The 15,656-nt window shown below is 55.2% G+C and overlaps 6 protein-coding genes across 6 annotated transcripts; 3 read left to right on the top strand and 3 right to left on the bottom strand.

Annotated features, from left to right (window-relative positions):
- Positions 1 to 858: 858 nt before the first annotated feature.
- Positions 859 to 2,150, top strand: PG997_011923 (uncharacterized protein; the record flags this gene model as incomplete). Its single annotated transcript, XM_066816238.1, has 4 exons — positions 859 to 1,293; positions 1,364 to 1,807; positions 1,885 to 2,016; positions 2,085 to 2,150. The coding sequence occupies 4 exons, from the start codon at positions 859 to 861 to the stop codon at positions 2,148 to 2,150; spliced, it is 1,077 nt and encodes a 358-aa protein (XP_066661930.1).
- Positions 2,151 to 2,386: 236 nt separating this feature from the next.
- On the bottom strand, positions 2,387 to 3,363 carry PG997_011922 (uncharacterized protein; the record flags this gene model as incomplete). Its single annotated transcript, XM_066816237.1, has 2 exons — positions 2,387 to 2,781; positions 2,844 to 3,363. The coding sequence occupies 2 exons, from the start codon at positions 3,361 to 3,363 to the stop codon at positions 2,387 to 2,389; spliced, it is 915 nt and encodes a 304-aa protein (XP_066661929.1).
- Positions 3,364 to 4,911: 1,548 nt separating this feature from the next.
- PG997_011921 (uncharacterized protein) lies at positions 4,912 to 5,127 on the bottom strand (the record flags this gene model as incomplete). The annotated part of the gene is made up of 1 exon (XM_066816236.1): positions 4,912 to 5,127. One exon carries the CDS (start codon positions 5,125 to 5,127, stop codon positions 4,912 to 4,914), a length of 216 nt encoding a protein of 71 aa, XP_066661928.1.
- Positions 5,128 to 6,199: 1,072 nt separating this feature from the next.
- On the bottom strand, positions 6,200 to 7,592 carry PG997_011920 (uncharacterized protein; the record flags this gene model as incomplete). Its single annotated transcript, XM_066816235.1, has 5 exons — positions 6,200 to 6,266; positions 6,346 to 6,556; positions 6,647 to 6,831; positions 6,960 to 7,335; positions 7,454 to 7,592. 5 exons carry the CDS (start codon positions 7,590 to 7,592, stop codon positions 6,200 to 6,202), a joined length of 978 nt encoding a protein of 325 aa, XP_066661927.1.
- Positions 7,593 to 9,909: 2,317 nt separating this feature from the next.
- PG997_011919 (uncharacterized protein) lies at positions 9,910 to 10,244 on the top strand (the record flags this gene model as incomplete). The annotated part of the gene is made up of 2 exons (XM_066816234.1): positions 9,910 to 9,959; positions 10,034 to 10,244. The coding sequence occupies 2 exons, from the start codon at positions 9,910 to 9,912 to the stop codon at positions 10,242 to 10,244; spliced, it is 261 nt and encodes an 86-aa protein (XP_066661926.1).
- A 3,627-nt stretch (positions 10,245 to 13,871) lies between these two features.
- On the top strand, positions 13,872 to 15,382 carry PG997_011918 (uncharacterized protein; the record flags this gene model as incomplete). Its single annotated transcript, XM_066816233.1, has 4 exons — positions 13,872 to 13,998; positions 14,079 to 14,128; positions 14,200 to 14,318; positions 14,389 to 15,382. 4 exons carry the CDS (start codon positions 13,872 to 13,874, stop codon positions 15,380 to 15,382), a joined length of 1,290 nt encoding a protein of 429 aa, XP_066661925.1.
- Between the last annotated feature and the right edge of the window lie 274 nt (positions 15,383 to 15,656).

Here is a 15,656-nt window from a genome sequence, read left to right as displayed (position 1 = left end):
ACGAAGATGGGCATAGCATAAGTAGATTGCATATTAGAGCATACGTAATGATACCCCCTAGTCGAGTGTTTCTGCACTTCTCTATCTTTCGTTCTTGGCTTGAGCATGGTACGATTGGTTGGACGATGTTGGTAGTGACCAGCTAAATGTCTATGGCACGTGAATGATTGAGCCCTTCGCCCGAATATGCCAAACCACAATCTCTTCGCGCCTCGTCGCTCATCCCTCGGACCATTCTAGACTTCTTGTAATAGGCATCTCTGATCAAGCCCATGGTCCCGAACATGCGTCCAGCAAGTCCAAAGTGATGCTTGTCTTGGTGGAAGTGGGTTCTCCCAGGGGGTCGGTTCGCGACCAATTGGCGGAAAATCCCCCCTGCAGCCCCACGGCCGAACCACCACGGAGGCAGGCCACGAAATCTCCGCGCCGCCGAAAGAGGCAAGCGAGAGAGAGATGGCCTGGTTCATCGCGAGCGAGCATATGGGCTCCTCGAAGTTCGTTCATCATTCGCCCACCGTGCGCGCAGATGTTAGCGTACCACGGGGATAGCATGACTGGTGCCAGCAGCAAACCAAAAGCGATGGACGAATGGGTGGCGTTCTCCATGTGATCTGCGCCGATGCTCCGGCGCTGCAGTCGGGCATCGGGTGGCACCAGATTGGCATCCCCTGGAGAAAGGGCGGAGCCCAGGCCCTGCAATCTCCAGGCCAGTGAGGGCTCGTACGGAGGCATGCCATCCGAGCTGACACCACGAACTGGACATGGGCGCATCTATAAAGCGGTAGCCTAAGCCACTGATAGGCAGGAAACAAGCTCTGTCGCCCATCCCTCACCATCCCGAAGATCGTCACCGCCAAGATGAAGTTCCTCCCGGCCCTCAGCACCACGCTGCTGCTCGCCCTCGGCCGCCTCGCCGCGGCCGCCTCCCTGCAGCAGGTCACCGGCTTCGGCGCGAACCCGTCGGGCGCCAAGATGTACATCTACGTGCCCTCCAACCTGGCGTCCAAGCCCGCCGTCGTCGTCGCCATCCACCACTGCCAGGGCACCGGCACCAGCTACTACCAGTCGACCCCCTACGCGCGCCTCGCGGACCAGCACGGGTTCATCGTCATCTACCCGGAGTCGCCCTACTCGGGCACGTGCTGGGACGTGTCGTCGACCGCGACCCTTACCCATAACGGGGGCGCGAACAGCAATGCGATTGCGAATATGGTCACGTACACTTTGGGCAAGTATAGTGCCGACGCGAGCCGGGTGTTCGTGACGGGGAGCTCGTCTGGGGCGATGATGACTGTACGTTCTCCTTCTCCTGTCTCTTTCTAGTTATTGATGAAGAATCGGTTACTAAATGTCCTTCCCCCAGAACGTCATGGCCGCCACCTACCCCGACATGTTCGCCGCCGGCAGCGTCTACAACGGCGTGCCCGCGGGCTGCTTCTACACGGGCACCGTCAACGGCTGGAACTCGACGTGCGCGCACGGCGACTCGCGCGCCACGCCCGAGCAGTGGGCCGCCACGGTCCGGAAGATGTACCCGGGGTATTCGGGGAGCTACCCGCGCCTGCAGATCTACCACGGCGGCAGCGACACGACGCTCTACCCCAACAACTACAACGAGACCATCAAGGAGTGGGCGGGCGTCGACGGGTACGACTACCAGGCGCCCACGCAGACGCTCGGCGGGACGCCGATTGGGCAGTGCACGAAATATGTTTTCGGGGACCGGTTGCAGGGGATTTACTGTCCCAGCATCGGGCACACGGTGCCCGTCCAGGGCGAGGAGGACTTGAAGTGGTTCGGCATTATCGTGAGTTAAACCTCGTCCCTCAACCTTCATCGAGTAGTGGTTATAGTTGAGTATGCTGACCGCGTTTGGCGATATAGGGAGGTGGCGGTGGCGGCTCGAACCCCGGGACCCCGACGACTACGACCGCGGCACCTAGCCCTACCAATGGCAACGGCGGCGGCGGTGGTGGTGGCTGCGTAGCGGCCCAGTATGCTCAGTGCGGTGGACAAGTAAGTACATGAACTTGAATACACGCGCGCCTCAGAGGTTCTCGACAGCTAACCGTACATGATGCCAGGGCTACACTGGCTGCAAGACATGCGCCTCGCCGTTCACCTGCAAGGTCTCGAACGAGTGTAAGTGACCCTGTTCTTGAACTCCTTTGGCGAACTCCTCCTTAACGTCTTGCTAATTCCGACCAGGGTACTCGCAATGCCTGTAGACAGCGGGGTGGAGTCAGTAGCACGCGCCTTGTGACGGAAAGAGGAGGAGGCTTCTGAGTAGATTTTTTACTTTCTTAGATTCAGATATATAAAGGCTATCCATATCCCATTACTCCGTCGCCCATTGAAACCTTTTTCCTTCCCCCATAACCCCCTTCTAAGCCGAAGGCACCTTATCCACGCTCTTGCTCAACTCCCCGAACGCCTCCAACGTCCGCTGCGCCTGCTTCGCCTGCGCGGAAAGGAAGTGCGCGGGGCCGATGCCGAGGGGCAGGAGCGGCTCGTTGAGGCGGCCCTCGCCCGCGGGGCCGACGCCCATGATGACGTCGTACATGGCCTGGACGCCCTTCTGGACGTCGCCCTTGAGCTCGGCCTTGCCCGACTTCATGTAGGCCAGCATCCGGCCCACGGCCTTGTCGGCGTAGGGCGCGTCCACGGCCGCGGCCTGGTACTGCAGCTGGTTCGTCATGCCCGTGTCGAAGGTGCCGGGGTTCACCTGCAGCATGCGGACGTTGAAGTCCTTGACCTCGAGGGCGAAGGTCTTCATGACGGCTGGTGGGAAAGATCAAAGTCAGTATATATCTTGTATCAGCTGGATCAAAGGGGCCGATTACCATCCAGCGCGGCCTTGGCGCCTCCGTAGATGGACATGGCCGGGATCGACGCCAAGCTCGACGCGGAGCTGATGTTGACCACGATGCCAAAGTTGCGGGCGCGCATGTACGGCACGGCGGCGCGGGTGAGGCGGAAGGGCGCGAACAGCAGGGTGTCGAACTGGCGGCGGACCTCCTCCTCGGTGAAGTGCTCGGCGGCGCCGTAGAGGGCCCAGCCCGCGTTGTTGACCAGCACATCGATCGGCGTTCCTTCCTCCTCCTCGAGCTTCTGGATCAGCGCCCCGCTGTCCGGAGAATCAATGTCGAGCGTCTCCCAGCGGCAGCCCTCGGCACCGTTGAACTCGGCCACGAGCTCGGGCGTCTTGGCCGGGTTGCGCGACGTCGCGATCACGCGGTGGCCCTGCGACCGGGCGACGCGGGCCAGGGCCAGGCCGAAGCCGGACGAGCAGCCCGTGATGAGCCAGGTCAGCGGCCGGGCGGGGATGGTGTAGGTGGCGGTGGGGTCCATGAGGGCCTGCATCTTGTCTGAGTTTGGGGGGCTTTTGCTTTCCTTGGGGGTAATAGATAGTAAGTAATGAACTGGTTTCTTTTGAAATCTGTCTTTCTTCTTCTTCTTCACGATGTTGACCTGCAGAAAAGAAAGAACAGAGTTCCGGGGCTCCAAGCAGATATAAAAAGGGCTCGTCAGCCGGTGCGATGCCTCGGTCGGCGGTGCATGCGCTGGCGTAGCAGGATCGAAGCCTTGCTGCATGCAGCATGCGTGTACAATAGGAGCGGGGCGGCGGTGTGCGACAGAACGATGGGGCGGAGACGCTGGCTCGCTTTTCGGGGCGACGACAGACCCTGCGATTGGCTCGCGCGCCGGGCACTAAGCACGATGCGCCCGGCACTACGACTTCTGGGCGCGCCATGGCCTGTCTGCAGCGGAGCTTTTCCAGGGTGGGTTCGCCGCGGCTTCAGCTCGATTGAAGCAAGACGTCCGACGGAAAATTGGGGCGGACAGGCCTCAGCCCCGGGTAGTCCCTGCATATGGCGCCGGTTTAGTTGCAAAAGGCGACTATATTCCGCGCGGAACATGTATAATCATGCATGTTTTGTCATGTTTTGTGGTCAGATATGACCCGTTCTGTCGGCTTCTGCTGATTAATACGCAAACTATGGCGGCCTAGCGCATGTCGGGATATCATTCCCTACTTTCAGGGGCTCCGCGGGCATTTCCATGGTCCCGATCAACTGCTGCTACCGAAAAGATGGCTCTGGGGGTCCCGGTACGTCCGGGTATAGTTGCTGGGCGCACATAGCTAACCTACTGGTGCATAGATACATGCGAGGCTGGCATTGATGTCGCTGGTTGGGATACTGTTGACCACCGTATTGACTATACTTGCCACGTTGGATGTGCTGATATTCCCTTAGTAGAATTGGATCAACGCCTCCCACGCGCAGTACACGCGCATTTCGGTTCCTAAGCGGCAGTCGGATGTCCTCTTTCCGACATATCATAAAGTGATTGCTCAACTTGTGAGACTGTCCGGGGGGATTAACCGAGACGTGCATGCATGTTGTGTGACGAAAACTGTGGTGCCTCCTCACCGGTAGGAACCCCCTTCAGAACTCGGCAGCCATGCGCTCAATGGCAGGCAAACTCCCTAGTATTTATTGCAACTACTAGGGGTTAACAAAAGCTGAAGATGAGACTTGAATAAAACGGAGGCGCGGGAACGACATGCTGATGAGCTTAGGGTCGCTATCTGTTGGCTCTCTGGGCATTAGTAATGGCGTGGATGCAACTGCTTGCAAGATCTTTCCGTGCTTCTTGCATTGGATCGTCCAGTCATATAGTTAATTTATAGTCGGATAGGGTAACTGCAGCAAATAGGGGGTGGGTCAACCTTCAAACCACTACGACTACTATCGCAACACGGCCGTCTTAGAGTTGAGGATATTATTTTATTCGGGATGGATTCAGCCGTCCACAATGCCCATATTCTATCTACCTTCAGTGCCTTTGCGACCATTCCAGTCGCCGATGCCTACTGATGACGCCTACCCACAGCCCAGCCATTCACTAGTAAGGTCCCCAGTTTCCGTATCCGTAGCCGGGCCCAAATGCTTGGGTTGGGGGTTCCATGTACGATGGCGAATGGTGCGGGCCGGGCATCCAGCCGACGCCGGGCGGGTTCAGGACACCGTGAGTGCCGTGATAACCGAGATACGGGAGACTGTCGCCCCCGTTCAGGATGTTCAGGCCAGCGCGATCGCGGTTCGTTCCACAGCCGCGCATGTCATAAGACCTAAATAATGCCGGTCGTTAGCAATGCCCATCAACCAAGTATTTGCGCGAGTAGCTCTCTGATACATGTATAATACCGTGACTTTCTCTCCAAAAGTGTGGAATATTGCAGATACTTACCACGGTGGCAGGTCTTGTCCACCACCAGCTCCAAGTCGGCCATTGATGTTGTACATTGTGGGCGCTTAGAATTAGTACTCTGAGATTTAGATATTCTGGAAGCTTTTTGTTCTTTGCTGTTGCTTTTGCTTGATGTTGTTTGCTTGATGGGAAGCAGAATATGCAGCTTATCCCCAGACGGCTTTGAGAATTTATACTGCAGTGGTCTCAATGTGCGAAGTCAACATGACTGGTTTGGGATGCATTCATGGACTGTTGATATGATTCTCATGGTGATGGTATTTACGCGAAATGACGAGTGTAAGGTAACTCCCCAGATAGTCAACATCATTTTCCACCTGTCGGGATGTATAGTACGTCACTCCGCTTCACTCGGACACCGGGCTGACTTGTCCTGCGCAAGATGACTTCTAATGAAACGGTATCCGTACCGATACCACCTCTTTTCCGTGCGTAATGTGAACATTGTTGGCATACATGCTCCTTGAACTCATCAGGCAGGTTTTATTGACGCGGCTGCGATTATCAGGAAGCAACCAGACGGCACGGAATCCAAAAATAGGGGTAAAGTTTTCGAACGGCGGATGTCCCCAGCGGCAACCACACATCTCTAGTGTATTGTAATTATTATTGTTTCTCGGTTTGGCTTCTTCTGGTTTGATGTAGTCTCATTATTAAAAGATCACCTGCGCCTCTAGCTGCTGAATGCCATCTGTACTGTGTCCCATGCGACGGGTATTATATCTTAACTCAAAATAGTCTTTTGCCGGCTTTGTCGACATCACCAAATGCAAAAATCCGAGCTGTTATTCCCCCTTTTACTCCATACCAAATCTTATGTTATTAATCTCAGGGGTTGCACGGGGAGTTGTACCACGATCTCAAAACGAGGACTCAATCATCATGTCCGATCGTGTAAGGTGTAGCTGATGATAAAAGAGTACTAAACTCCTCCTCGCACACTGCTTTCGTCTCGACGGGGGATACCACAGGAAAGGACATTCAAGCCCCTATTCCGCTGCGTCAGTATTCCATCTACAAGAGAGAACTGCACAAATGAGGATGAGGGAAAAGGGTCTGGACACTTACGGATAAAAGACGTGAGCAGTGTTGATGCCGATTCCACCCTGGCCCGTATTGCACGCCTCGGACATCTGCCCATAGCACCGGAACGTCGTCGTCAGGTTCGCCGGCTCCCCGTCCGGCCCGTCTTGGGCCCAGAACTCGGTGCGGTGCTGGATGAAGCTCTGTCCGACGATGATACTCGTGAGGGCATTCGGCGGGAGAAGCGGGACTCCATCTAGGTAGGTTCGACTGTTAGTAGCCAAGAATAGGTAGTGAGAGATAAGGGTCATTCAAATCAAGGGCAGCCGGGCTGGTCTGGTCTTACCGTTGGCATGGGTAACCCTCCAGAACATGCCTACGTTGTCGTCCGAGGCGCCCGCGATCTTGTCGACGTGGTCGGCATACTGTTGATTGCCGACGGCCAGCTCTCCGTAGGAAACGACGAGATCGACCTTCATACCGGCTCGTTGCATATCTACGTATGCCATATTGGCCAAACCACCTCCGAGACTATCACGCCCCCAAAGAAAAGTCAGTAGTTGGTTCTTATGTAGGCGGGCGGGGATTATCAAAGACAACATGGATCAAAGGGGTTAGGGGAAATCCTCTTCGACCAAGAAAGAACAAACAAGACTAACCTATGCCCGACAATAACAAACTTGAAGTCCGGCGTCGCCTGCACCGCCGCCCTGGCCTGCGCCATAGTCTGGTCCGCAACGCTGAGCCAGGCCTCGTAGACGCCCTGGTGGACGGCGCAGCCGTCGCAGGCCGGGTGGGGCGTCTGGGGGAAGTTGAGGTCGGTGCCGATGTCGGTCGGGTTGGCGGTGCCGGGGAACGCGAGGATGACCTCTTTGTCGCCGCGGTTGCGGAAGATGGTCTGCTGCGTCGCGGTGCTGTCGTTCTGCGCAAAGGACACGACCTCGGCGCCCAGCGGCGGCGTCTTGCAGGGGGCCGAGAGGTAGGTCCCGGCGTAGGTGGCGTAGTGCAGGATGGCGTTGAAGGTGGTCGGGTCGACTGTTTTGCTTGTCAGTTGGGGTAGTTAGGGGAGAGCGGGTAACATATGGAGTAGATGGATGTGCGTTGGAGTGGCGATTGGGCTAACGAGATATTGAGAATGAAAGATGGCACTTACTGGGATCAGGGGCTCTCGTGTCGGCTCGACGGTTCAATAAGCCATGGGCTTGTTGGGGGGACGGGATGGAGAGACATTGTATCGGCAGCAGGGCCCAGCCCAGGGTGGCCGCGAGGATGTGTTGCCGGTGACAGAGCATCGTTGGCAAGTTATGACGGCCGTAGTAGGCATGCGATCATATAGTTTCCATCATCTCAACAATGGCAGCGAATGGAGGTGATGTTATATGGGATATCGATGCTCCCTACGAGGGGCCGCTATATGCGACGTTTTCACATAATTACCCGAGGTATGACTGTATGACTCGGAGGACATCATACGCGACTGACACGGCCATGACGCGGTTGTCGGCCGCTGCCATGACCGAAACAGCTTCAGATGCGATGTTTTCGTATTCGTAATTTGGAACTTAGCCGGCGAAAAGGGTTGCCTGCTCTTTGGGAGCTATTCGTTATCTTTGGTTTATGCATCTAAGCGCCCCGGCCCGTCGCGGGGAGACTATTCTAACCTTGATTTCACTGCCCTCGGCATCTGTACCGGCCGTTGCTACCAAGGGCATTAAAGACATGGCGACCTATGGAATTGAGCAATGAGAGAAACACGAGGAGACACGAATGAGGCCCGGCTGTTTCAGAGGTCGGCATCTGCTCTTGGGCCAATCCAATCGTCCAAACTCCCAAGCCAAGGACCCGTTTTCGATCGTCGCATTTAGTTGCGATTGGTTCGTTGGCTTTCCCCGGGATCGGCCGGGAACTAGCAATCTAGTCTTTACAGAGTAGGCATTCGTGTCAACGGTTTTGGCTCTAGACTCGAGAGTCGCGAACTTTGATGGGCAATTACTGCGTCTCGCCGAATGCGCCCCAATGGTAAGACGGCGCAGGGAAACGGGGAAATCTAGGGCCACCAACCGCGTCGGAGCGGTACCTCGGCGTGGGCACAGGACCCCGAAACAATAGGAGATCCCGAAAGAGAACTCAGATCCTAAAACGCATAGTTTCCCGACTCCATCCCGGTACTCTCCCTGAAAGAGTACAACAAGTTAACACTATTATATCGGACCTCGGCAGGTTTCCCCGAGTTGCCGCAAACAGTGCTGCGCCCTGGAGCAAAGCCACGGCATGCGTATTCAGCCATGTGACATGAACAGCCAGTCGCCAGGTTCCGAGGTCTGCGCATTGGGGTGGAATGAAACAGGACGGTCTCTGATGCGACTCGCCGACTCCTGCGCCGTGAGGGCTGAGTAGAGTCATGTTGTCACTTGCCACCCTTCTATCGAGCACGGCAATATCCGCCTGGGAGGAAAGCACGCCACAAGTCCTAGGCGCTCAAATAAGAAGAAACCCCGAAGAAATTGAGAAAGACCTCTAGGCTGGTAATGTTTGCTGGTGCTATGCGGTTCAATCGGATTGGTCATGTCTTCGGGTGGCATGCGGCTTTTCTACTCTGGCTTCTGCCGCGTCATCCGGAAAATGCATGTCTACCGAGGCAACAATAATGGCAGCGCTCGTGACGCAGCCCCCGCCCCCCTCCTCCGACGGGCCAGCTCGATCTCCCGTTAGCGTGTGTGGCATGGCTCTGCGCTCGCCCCCTCCACGCCGGCGCAGTGCGGTCGAGCCTCCGGAGAAATTCGCCAACTCTATCTCAACGACGGTAGCGACGGTAACGCCCGGGCGGTCGTAGTCGGATAACCAGCTGTGTAACTTGAACGACGTCTGAAGCTAGAGAGTGACATTGACCACTCCCGTGGGGGGATTTCAACCATCCTCAATCGAGCCCAAGGTCCGTACCGAAATCATCCGTGCTTTTCGGGCCGATCCCGGTCATGAACTCGTCTTCCTCGCTGATAGCTAAAGGAGACGACCGGTTGTGCCGGCCCATCAAGGATTCCTGCCTGGCGGGCGAGTGCGCTGTAAGGGCCATCTATTTTTGCTCCAGCTCCGTGAGACACTTCGTGTCGGCTGGACTAAGGCTGCATGTTTTACCGTCATGCTCTTGCGTTCAAGTGCTTTATAAGGGACATTGAATGGATTTATGTCAGAATGATCTCGGAAGCATTCGAAATGAACAAGTTCATGGTTTTCATCATGTTGCAACTCTCTTCATAATACGTACAGCGCGAGAAGGTGATATCTTTCGTGATCTGGAGTAGGTGAGTTAACTAAACAGCTATGGCCGTCTCTGAACAACATCGGGTTAATAAACCAGTATGCATGGAAGAAAAGGGTAATCATGAAGAATTCAGACTCGAAGGATGAAGTGCATCACTAGCAATCATAATGTGTTCGTACGTTGAAGCCATCGCGATATAAAATTCTACGACTATCAAGCCAAATACTGTAGCTGCCCTTCTCTTAACACATCAAAGATACCAGCGAGTGCGAGTTCATCATTAAATAGAGGGAAACCCTTCACCAAACAATACCCCAAAGCCACCGAGCAAGAAATTAACACCAACAATGTACGGAGGCTGCAACGGAGCTGGTGGCGGCCGAAACCTGCCATCATGGTAAGTACCTAAGCATTTTTGGCCTGAAAACATCATCGAGAGAATAGCAAATACTAAGCATCATGGCAATACAGGCACGCCGGCATGCAAGGATTCGGGACCAACCGGTTCCAACCCGCCCAGAACATAGCCGGCACGTACAACACCCTCCCGGCCATGGGCATGTACAACCCTCCGGGCTACGGATTCAGCCCGGGCGAGTATAACTCGTCAGCGTACATGCAGCCCCCCTTCACGTACATGGGAGGCCCCAGCCAGGATGTACCCAGATACTGGGGGCCCTAGAGGCGTGGCGTTATGTTGAATCCAAGCCGTAGGTATGGAATAGTATAAGAGCCGGTAGCCTCTGGAGAGGAAGAAAGACAGCAAGAAAACAGAATAGAAGTAATGAATCGAGATAAAGTGCTGAAAATGTAATAATCGAGATTGATACCCTTTGGTGGATGCATTACCCCTGGAAACCGAGATCCAGGGAACAGAGCTACAAAAGCGTGCCACTACGCAGCATTAATCAGCAGCCAATGATAATGCGCATAATAGATTGGTCTCTACCAAGAGAATTTGCGACTGTGGTATCCCTAAACTCTAGTCGAAAAGGGTAATAGAAAGATTGTCAAACAAAAGTCTAACACGAGGTCGAAACCCTCGACCCCAAGTTGTCCAGATCTTGTCACTTGGGATAACGACCTGAGCCCAGTCAGCGAATGGGAGCTACGGAACCCAGTCTTATACTCACAACGGGGCAGTGATGCCAAGCATGGAAAGCGTATGTTCTGTCAGCCTTCGAGATGCTTCTCGGGCAATTCAGGCGGGCAAAGCGATCCAAGCATGGTCAATAGTCACTGCTTTAGGTCAACTCGACTTTCCGCGCTTAGGCACAATCACCATCACCAGGAACCATTCACGTTTCTGGCCAACAAGCCAGACAGTATCTGGTTTCAGTCAAACCTCAAAAAAAAAAAAACAGTTCTGGACGCTAGTTTAGTTGAGACTATCACCAGACGTCAGAACCTCACACCAAGCCGAAAATCATCTGACCATCGTAATATCTCGAACGTTCTCCTGCGCGACATCGCGATGAACGGCGGCGGGATCCCCACACAAATCTTTCCAGGCTCCGTCATGAACCTGTCAGCTCCTCCCGCTGATGATCAGTCAACACCACGCAGCCATGCGTGGTATCACGCCGTCTCTTATACGAGCGTGTCAGGCCCAACTCGAAACCCACATATGCATGTAAATGTCAAGCATACGTTATTGGCTTGGCACGTAGATCACAAATCTCAGCGGTCGTGTCATGTCGTGATCTTCGCCACCCCCTGATGATCTCCCGTTCCTTCGAAACAGCCCATCGAACAGCGCGAGCAAACGAGGTAAAGTTCCATGTTTCGTTTCCAGCATAGTATGGATCTGTCGAAGGCCAGCGCCAGCTAGGGCAGCAGCCCTCGAAGCCAACGGCCTCTGACCCAGTCCGGCCAGACTTCGTTGGGTGTTTGCTCATGGACAGCGAGGTTGCTGAACGGGCCACGAAGTATCGCCGCGTACCTACGTTTCAATCGATACAGCTGAATGGGATCTTCCAATCGGAAAACTTTGACACTCGTCAAGCCTTTATTGTCTGAGGGTGGGGACCGTGTTCGACGCGGATACTGTCCGTGCCATTCCCAGAGGCTCACTGACACGCACTCGGCCCCTCTCACAGCGCTTACCGCGCCGAGCGACACCCGTTAGTTCCATTAAGTATGTTGTCTTTGGTCTTTGCCGGCCGAAAATTTGACAGTATGCAGAAAGACGGATTCCAGGCGTCTCCATCGTATGGAATCTTCGACTTCGCCAAGACCAATATTATGTGCTGTTAAGCACCAGAGAGCCGTTGCGGGGGAGAGTCCACGCAGCCACGAGGGGCCACGGAGACGCGATGGGGCGCGCTGGATCTACGTCCTGCATACCCGGAGCGCGAAGGAGGTCTACTAATAGGAAGCCAAGAGACGGCGCCGCGGACGAGTCGTAGGGCTTGACAGTCTGGAGTCGGCACCCCGCAACAGGGGGGGCGCCCGGAGCCTCAGGGTCTGATGGGGGAAGCCGACGTGGGCCGTGAAGAAGGCCCACAGAGAGGGATCCTCCGAAGGTCCGATAATATTAGTATTAGTACCTAGGTCTGAAGCAGAGGATACAGAGGTGTTGTCGAAATGCTGTACAGTATGCTATTCGCGTACGTGGCTCATTGCACTGTATAAATTCACGGGTATAAGTTGATGGGCTACACGATGGTCAGGATAAGCAGCGGCAGATTATTTACCCGACACCGTGTTGGCTGACATTGATTCTTCATGCCTCGAGTCGTGCATGAAATGTCCAATTTCGGGCGTCGCGGGGATGGAACGTCATGACGGCAAGTCGGTCTGTGGGCGGCCTGTGGTGTGCAGAAATGGATCCTAGGACAAGAAGCCGTCAGGCTATCATTGAGCTGCACGAGCTGTCGACGTGATAATGGATGCACGAAATGGCCGAATGATTATGTAGTTTCCCTCGCTATGGTCGTGGTGAAGCACGACATTTCCCCTTGGGGAGGCATCGCAGGTGGTGTCAAAGCAACACCGAGACCTTCCGTAACAGGGAATGTCGAGGGCATCTGCGTGGATCGGGATGCTCTTCCAAGCCCAATCACCTCTGCAACATGCGAGTCCGCGCAAGTAGGCTGCAATGCAGGAGCATTCGTCAATAGCATTCGTCAATAGCATTCGTCAATAACCTGCAGTGCAGTCCGTGATAAGAAGAGCGGTAGGATGGTGCAGAAATTCCATCCTGAGCCAGCTTATCGCCGAAGGTGGTGTATGATCGACCGGTAAAGGATTTTGACCTGGGCGGCCGTGCGTGATTGGCAGGCTGGTTCTCGGTAGGAGGACGGGTGTAGCGAATGACAGCCGCAGCCCGAAGAGCCGCTTTGCAGACCACACATGCAGATGGAATGGAGATTTCGAGCAACTTGGGGCAGTGGTTCCCAGAGGTGGTTCATTCAATTCAAGACCCATTGAGGCATTGTCCACTTCCACGACTGTTGTTGCGGTGATCGATCTGTTGATTGCACATCGTCATAGGCTCATGGCAGAAAAGGGACCTGGCACCTCGCACCTGGGGACAGAGGGGCTTTTGGAGGGGATCCGTTAGCGGCGTCCACGGGCCACTCACTGCACGAGAGAGGGCCACTGGCCGGAGAGCACACGAGCAAAGCATGCAGACGGAGAGAGGGGGAAAGCAGAAACCGGGCAGCCAATTTGCTAGCTTGAATGCCTTTGCTGGGTCGATTCCTGATCGGGGGCAGTTTTGCAGAACCAGGGCGAACACAGCGGAAAAGGTGACTCCCTCTCGCCTGGCTTGTGACCAAGACACTTCCTTGAGAAGCTAGAGAGACCATTTTGCGACGAATAGCGGTGGCGCTGCCAACAAACACACCGCCTGGTGGGCGGGCCGTCAGTGGGTCCTGACCGCGATCGCGACCACTGACAAGCAGGACAGTGATTCCGATGCATGAGCTGTGGAGAGTGGATGTTCGGGCACCACTACAGCTTCAACGACGATTTGACACATGGTCGTTTCGCGTGCCCTTTAGCCATTCCGAGGTGAGGCTTTCCTAGTAGCTACAGTGCAGTACAGGACAGGCCGGCCGTAGCGTAGCAGCAGTGCATTGCATTGAAGTCGTACCCCTCCCCCGAGACAGCAGGATCATCAGCCCATCATACCAGCCATACCTAGCGAAAGAATCCCAGCTGTTAGATCGGAAGAGGGCCAACTTTGTTCCCACCCCCTAAGTCCAGTCCAGTCCTGCGCCTGCATTTACCTAGTGTTTACTCATTAGTAGTCTGTCTCTTTCTTTCTGCCGTCTGCTCTGAGTTTGATCTGTCTCGCAAAGAGATGGGGAAAAGTGAACCTTCAATACATACTGGGCCGAAGAGTGACTCCGGGTACGGGGACGATGCCGTCTCTGTGCACACGCCGTCTGTACACACGCCGCAAGATGATCTAGCGAACCATCCTTTAGGTGAGTAAAAATCTCTTATCGGACGAGAGAAAGGCCGCATCAAGAAGAGGAGATCGCTGACATTTTGCGCAAAACTCCAGCCAAGAAGGGGTACGAGATTGGCCCGGCGTCGGGTCTGCAGATAGGAGACGTAAGTTTGCCCCCGGTTAAACCGCCATCATGCGCGCGCTCGACCAGAGTTACTGACAGGTCCCGTTGCAGGTGTTTGAGTTTCTGTGGGCGGATACGCACGAGTTCGAATGGGAGTGGAAGTGCCTTGGGTACAACCGCTTCATTGTTCTGCGCCATAGCGACACCTTTCCCCACCACTGCGTCTGCATGTAAGTCCAAAAAGCGATCCGACCAGTTATCCGCGCATTTGTCGTGAGCTGACCAATGCGCGCGCATCAGTCCGATTTCCAATGGCGGCAAGATCGAGTTCGCCAAGCCCGGCATCGACAGCCACCAGCAGGGCTATGTCTACGCCGAGGGCGAGCTGCCCAACGAGGGCGACCGCCACCGACTGCCGTACTCGCCGATTTCCATCGAGTTGAAGCCGGGCAAGCTGCGTGTGAAGGAGGACTCGCGGGCCAACTACGCCGACATCCTCGAGATCGACCACGACTCCCAGGTCATGGTGGTGGGCGACGTCGCACGCTACTTCGACCGCGTCCGCCGCAACGTCAACAAGGCGACCATGCGCAAGGTGCTCGTCAAGGCCCTCGAGGCGTACCGGTCCAAGAAGAATGGGGAAACCGAAGCAGTGGAGGCCCTGTCGGGAGATCAGCAAGCCCCGCCTCCTCCGACCCCTCCTCCAGTCGACGACAGCTATTACGGAAACCACGGTCCCGAATTCTCCAAGACGAACTACAAGCCTTCCGAATCGCAACTGAGCCTGAACCTGCGTGGCGGCGCGAGAATACACAGGTCGCGCAGCCCGACAGCCTCGATCCGGTCGAGAGCATCCAGGGCGGGACCCGATCGCAGGTCATCGTACGACCAAGAGCGGCGCCACAAGAAGCAGCGAGAGCAGCAACGGACAAGGGAGCGAGGACGCGACAGCGACAGGTCGAGATCGAGGAGCGATGGACGAGAAGACGAACCAGGCACGTCGTACCGAATGAGCAATGCGGAACCGGAAACGTACAGATTGAGTTACGCGGAACAGGAAAGAAGGAAGGAGTTCTCCAAGCCGCCCCTGCCGCGCTCCAGCAGCAGTCGCGGGAAACAGTCGCACAGCCAAAACCAGAGCCAAAGCCGGGCGTACAAGACGGCTGCGGACGCGAATGCCGTCCCTTCTTCCATCGCCGTCTTGCGCCAGGGCGCCCCCAAGAACTCGAGTTACGACATACGATCGATGCATGACGTTGCCTTGGCCGGCTATCAACACGAGGAACACGAATGATGATGATTATTACTCTTTTCTTTCTCCTTTTTTCTAATCATTTTTCTCTCCTCTCTTTAAATGTTTCTTTTTTGCACACTCTGGAATCCGCAGTGGGGATTTGATCGATTGCTCTTCTTGAACGCAGGGAGGTAAAAATAAAGAAAGAAAGAAAACTCTCTATACCTGTTATTGTTTACGGTACCCTTTTTCCCCACTTAACACACGAACGAACGAAGAACATGACGACCAAAGAAATGGCACGGCGTTTGGCGGTTGCGGCACTGGAACGAGT

This window comes from Apiospora hydei (genome assembly GCF_038363865.1).
Source record: "Apiospora hydei strain CBS 114990 chromosome Unknown utg000009l_segment0_segment0, whole genome shotgun sequence".
NCBI lineage: Eukaryota > Fungi > Ascomycota > Sordariomycetes > Amphisphaeriales > Apiosporaceae > Apiospora > Apiospora hydei.
Note: the sequence above shows the minus strand (reverse complement) of the source record. Positions and strands in the feature narration are given on the sequence as shown.